We start from the raw sequence: 6,081 nt of genomic DNA on the forward strand, positions 1-6,081 counted from the left end.
ACTTGGGGGCCAGCAGATGTTTGCAGGTAGCCACGAGTGCCTGTGGCCAGTGGGGTGTCAAAAGTGCTGGCTGCTGCCTTGGGGTGATCCCTTCCCTTCTATCCCCGCCTCCTTCTGAGGGGTGAACCCCTCGAGTTCAAGAAACAAAACTCCAGAGGCGTTGCCAAAATTCAGTACAAACGTTAAAAATTTTATTTACAGGGTAAAGTACGATTTCTTAAAAAAACCAAACCAAAACAAAACCCCCACTTTGATAAGAGGTATAATAATAGAATAAAGCTCTTTATGTACAAAAATACAATTTTCATATGAATGAACATCTTGAATAAATTAAACCGCTCTCTCGTCCAGTCGCTGAATACCCCGTGTCTGCTCCCACTCTAAAGCAGGCCGGCCGCGCTGGGGGTCAGCATCTATAATGCATGAGCCTCTCCGCTGTCCGCCGGGTGCGGGGTCCCATCGGGGCCGGTGCTGGGACCCCCGGGAGGGGCTGAGCCGCCCCGGGGCAGGGCCGGGGAGACGCGCTGAGCCCCGCGCTGCGCCCCGGGCCGCATCGGCCCCTTAAGCCTTTTCATGGCATTGTCAGGGCGTTCAAACCAAATTTTCATGCTCGTTTTTCTTCGCTGGAGAGCTACAAATTGTAAAATTGACTTTTCACCTCGTCTGCGGCAGCAAATCTGTCGCTTTTCTTCTTCCCAGTTTTTCGGAGTGGCGCGGGAGGCGAGGTGGGGGTCGGGGGAAAGGGGCTGGGGGGAAGGAGAGTGATGAAAAGTGCAACGGGACGAGGCCCCCCCTCACCCCCCCCCCTCCGCCGCCGGCCCTGGCTGAGCGCCGGGCGGTGCGCGGGGGGCGCGGGGCGGTGCGCGCTAGCGGAGGGGCGCGCCCGGGCCGGCGGGCAGCCCGCGGAAGCCCCTTAGGCTGTCGGCGGGCGCATAAGCGCAGTCCTCGGAGGTGGCGGGGCTGCTGGGGCCGGAGGCGGAGGCGCAGAGCGAAGGGGCGGACGGGGAGGCGCTGGACAGCCAGGACCCCGCGTCGCTGCCGGGGCTGGGGGGCGCGGCAGCCCCGCGGAAGGCGGGGGGCGGCGGGAGGCACTGCTCGGCCAGGCGGAGGGTCTCGGAGAGGGCCCAGATGTAGTTGTAGGCGAAGCGCAGGGTCTCGATCTTGGTGAGCTTGGTGTCGTCGGGGAAGGTGGGCAGGACGCTGCGGAGCTCGTCCAGGGCGGCGTTGAGGTGGTGCATGCGGTTCCGCTCCCGGTCGTTGGCCTTGACCCGGCGGCTGCGCTTCAGCGTGTGCAGCAGCGCCTCGGTCCGCGCCCGCGCACGGCCGCGCCGTCTGCGCCGCTCCCGCGGAGCGCCGGGCTCCGCGCCGTCGCCGCTGCTGGGCGCCTCGGCGGGCATCCTGCGGGAGAGAAGCCGGAGCCCCGTCACTGCCAGGCGGGGCAGGGGAGGATGGAGGGGGGAGCGAAGGGGAAGGTGCGAAGCTGCCGGGGAAGGGGGGGGGGGGGGGGGAAGGGAAAAAATTACATATAAGGAAGAAGGTGGCGGTGCGGGTGCTTGGCAGGTGCCGGCGCTCCCGTACTCACATGGAAAGGCACTCCCGGGGATGCGGTTAAGCAATAACGGTATAAAAACACAGAGAGGAAAGAGTCGAGCCGGCCGCTATAGGGAAAAGCAGGGGACACAGCGCCGGAAAAAAAAAAAAAAAAAAAAAAAAGCGAAAAAAAAAAGCCAAAGCCCGGGGAAAGGCGGGGCGGGGGGACACGCGACCGCGCGTGGCTTTGAAGTGCTGCGGGCTGCGATCCGCTCGTGTGAGCGGCGGCTTTGGCACACGACGGCGCGGCCGCCCGTTCTTATAGCGGCGGGCGGACAATGGCCCCGTGGCCGCCCCGCGGGGCCGCGCCGAGGCGGCAGGTCGGCCCCGTGCGCCGCGCCCTCCGGAGCGTGCCCGCAATTACCGCGGGCGGCCGCGCATCTGCCGCGCCCCCGGGGGACGGGGGAGAGAGGGGGGGGTCCCCCCGCTTTGTCCCCCCCCGTGTGCGGGGAGGGAGGCGGCAGGACAAAGCGGGGCAGGGGGGTCGCGGCTCAGCGCGGGGGTGGAGGGGTCACCGTCCCGCTCCGGCCGGAGGGGCTCCAGCGTGAGTTTAAACCGCTGTGAGCAGGGGGTTTGGGGAAAGAAAAAGGTTAATCTGGATTTCCAGAGGATGAGCCCTGGATTATTGCCCAGCCAGATGCGGGCGGAAGATTTTGTCAGGTTTTCTTTGCACCTTGCCGTTTTTCTACATGCACCGGTCAAAGTGAAAATGCTCTAAAATGATAAAACTCAAAGCGGGTATTTTCCTCCTGCGTTTCTCGGGTGAATATCAACACGTGCTTTGGCTTTCACGTGCTTCGCTTTGAAAAGGATTTTGCAGGTGTTCAGAAAGTTAAAAGTTCCAAAAGACATTTATTTTATAAGCTTTGGTGGTTGTAATCACAATATATATACACAGTATATACATGCATGCACACTGTATATACAATGCATAGATACAATTCTTTGTCTGGATAAAACCAAAGAATTGTGCTGTTTTGATTATAAAGTTCTTGCTGCTTCTGCTAGTCCCCATTCAGTGCTAGGGTATCGCTATCTCACATTTTGGGAAGCCACAGTTTTGTAAGTGGCTAAAAAGTTTCCTGATTCTGACATCTGGCTCTTTGCATCCTGCTCTCCCTGCTTGGAAGAAGCCCCATTGTCAGCACTCAGGTACTTGTGTCCCTGGAAGGTTTTCAGTTTCACCACTCATCAATAGCCATTTTCAGGTGCCTATGCCTAAACTCACATGTATTTACCTGATTTCCCCTTACACAAAATATAGATTGATTCCCCCTCCTTTGATTTTCTTCTTTGACTTTGATCTTTGATAAACAGGTAAAATTGACAGCATAAATTATTGTACATCTCTGCATTTTAAGTTCTTAGCAACCGTTCTTTACTTGAACCTGAGCGAAGAATTCTATGAGAATTATTTCTGTTTTCCACCCTCCTCGCTTTGCGATGACCCACGACACCAGCAAACTGCCACAAACAACCTTCTTTGTGCCAAGAAGATCACGCACAGAAGTGAGCAATCCAAAAAGCCCTGGGTGATGAATATTAACGAGTCTCAAACTAGAAGAAGTTTGGCAGTGGCCGAGCTTGCGGGATCAGCTCGCTTTCTGCTTTTTACGTCTTTATCCGCTTGCAGTGCAGAGCCGCGCAATATACCCAGGTACGGCAGGCGACAGAGGGGGGGCAGGCTGTTCCCGAGAGGGACTGGGCTCTCTCAATCACCGGACCTGCAATCAGGCTGATGTTTTTAGGGCCTCTGCATACATAAGTGACTTTCTGCGCTAAGCAGTTCCACTTCACTGAGTTACTCATGTCCTTAAGTGACGGCACAATTAGAGGGCTCTGTCAGCAGGCAGAGACCGACGGTGGAGTTTCCAGCACTAAGCAGAAAGCCAGAAGGGACCCAAAATTTAAAGGTTATGGAAGCATATGGCAAAAAGTGTTCAACTTTTGTTACTGTGCATTTTATATATAGTGATATAAACTCCAGTGTTGTCTGCAACACTTTTATTGTCTTTTGTTTAGTTGTCTTTGAGCAGTCAATAGTTTATTCATTAAAATGTTTATGATTCCCTAGAGTTCCACAGACTTTGGCACAACCGATCACTTGTCTGAAAGTTTGCAGTGAAAGCGCATTATTCATTAGTCCTTATCCATCATTTGCAGTTTGTCATTTGTTATTCTCTTGTTTTAAAAGTTTGTGCTCCAATCAAGGAGGGGAGAGAGCACCATGTGTCTCTGTGATCAGTCACAGCCATGAATAGCCAGGGCTGAAGTGAATGTTTCACAAACAACCCATAGGCTGAAATTTGTTTGCATAATCTATTCACTGCGTACTTATGAATAACGAATGCATTCACAGAACCAGAATTGTTTCAGGAAGCCTTCGCAAACAGAAAGAAGTGCTAAATATCTTGGATAATTTATTCCCGATGAATAATTCAACCAGTTCTATCACAGGCAGTCTACTAATTTTGCAGATAAATTATTCAGCCAACACAGATAATAGCTCCTACACCTTATGGGCCTGCTCCTATGGAAGTCAGCTGCTGAAGTTATGTGAAGTTTTCTGGGATAGGAAAAGAAAAAATTTCCAAAATTAAACAGGACCAGTGATTTCAAGAAACACACAGTGTGTTGCTAGCATCTCACTGATGTGATGGCCTTATTCTGAGTTTAGCCTTTGATATTAATTTTTACACCTTAATGTAAATGTAGCTGGGCTCAGCTGCATTCATGGATGCTATTAATTTCATATTTTAAATTTTAAGGAAATTTTCAGAAATACTTCATCATTTGCTTTGAGAGACAGCACTTAAAAAAAGTGAGAGGGAAAAAGATTCAAATGATATTTTTTACTAAGAAAACTGCAAAAGTACAGCTGGATCAGCCCATCCTTCCTTACAAGTGATGACAAACTGTTCATCCAAAATCCAAATTGTCATGGGTACATTTCCATGAAGCTCATTTAACACTTGTAAGGCCTCGAGCACAAAGCTTGTTCCTCTGCCCTCATGTTGAGATATCATGCGTGGGGTCTCACTCATGGCTGGACTCCAGAAAAAGTAGGAATTGATGAATAAAGGTGGAGGAAGGGCTTTTGGAGAAAATGTGCCACAAGGCTTCCTGCAGCTCTCAGGATGCACTGTTTCCTTCAAGGAAAAAGCCAGCCCACGAGAAGATGCCATTCCCTGGTGAGTGTTGTTGTACCCTGTAAAAGTAAATAAAAATCCATGTTATTCAACTTCACATTTCTAACCAAACCAGAATTTTGGTCATTAGAGCAGTGTTAGCATCATTTGTCAAGCATGGAAATGAGCAGCTGACAGTAAAACTGCTCCTACAATTGGAATGCTTCAGAAAAGTCAGAGGTACATAATTTTTTTTCAGGTCTTAAGATTCACATCATTACAGCAACTCAGCATACTCTCTTTTGTTACCATTATTACAAGAGGTCTTGAACTAATGATGAGTTCTTGGGATGAGTGGCAAAATAACAAATGAACCAGGAGAATACTGCTTTTTTGCTCCCTCATTGTTTGAAAGCATGGCCAGAAAGAGAAGGCAGAGCTGCCTGTGGAGAGTGCTTGAACCAAATTTGGAGAGCTGACATGGCTGATGGCAGAGCCATCACTGGAGCAGAAAGCTGGAGCCGGTGCCTTGCAGGAGTAAAGGAAGGATCTTGCCCCTCACCCCTGGAGATGCTCGGGGGATGCAGCAGGGATTTTAAAAGCAGGTAGAAAACCAGGAGATGGTTCAGTGGGACAGCTTGTCTCCTGGTGCTTGTCTGGACATGGTGCAGGGCACAGTGGCGTCTGTCCAGCCTGGTGTGGGACAGATGTGTGGCGAGGGCTGCGAGGGTAGGGATGGACAGACAGTGCTGTGCTCCTGGGACCCTTCACCCGGCTGGAGTCACCATACAGTGCCCGGCCCGAGGCCCACAGGGGGTTCAGGGGTTGATGCTGTGGCTGCTCCCTAATGGACAGCCCTGGAAGCCCAGTATTTGAAAGGGATCTCAGCCTGCAGGGAGGCAGCATTAACCCCTTTTGGAGCAGGAGCCAGTTCTCCCACCAGGGAAACACCTCAGGAGCAGCTCAAGGGCTTTGTAAAGGATTTGGCCTCGTCTCCTACCTGCCTGTGGCCAGTGTGAGGCCTCGGGCTGTGTGCCAGGGGCTGCCTGGGCTGGGGAGCACAGGGACATCACAGGGAGTGTCCCCAGGCACCAGTGGGCTCCTGGCCCATTGAGCCAAATCCTCCCTGAAATCCTGCACAAGTGCCTGGGAGCTGCAGTCAGGGCTCAACCCCTCCTGGGGGATCTGCAGAAATAGTGGGAATGCTTTATTTTCAGGTTTTAAACGTGTGATGTAACATTTTGCTTCTCTTTGAAAGGGGGGGTTGAGTTGGTAAACGATTGTTCCCTGCAAGCACAAATGTATTTTGTTTGTTGTAATTAAAATGTTTTAATGAGACAACCATAAAATCAACCATTAATTA

General features: G+C 51.7%; 1 protein-coding gene across 1 annotated transcript; it reads right to left on the reverse strand.

The window, feature by feature from the left end:
* Nucleotides 1-866: 866 nt before the first annotated feature.
* On the reverse strand, nt 867-1,397 carry NEUROG1 (neurogenin 1). The gene has a single exon (XM_053956881.1). The coding sequence runs from the start codon at nt 1,395-1,397 to the stop codon at nt 867-869; it is 531 nt and encodes a 176-aa protein (XP_053812856.1).
* Between the last annotated feature and the right edge of the window lie 4,684 nt (nt 1,398-6,081).

Source organism: Vidua chalybeata, chromosome 15, assembly GCF_026979565.1.
Source record: "Vidua chalybeata isolate OUT-0048 chromosome 15, bVidCha1 merged haplotype, whole genome shotgun sequence".
Classification (NCBI taxonomy): domain Eukaryota; kingdom Metazoa; phylum Chordata; class Aves; order Passeriformes; family Viduidae; genus Vidua; species Vidua chalybeata.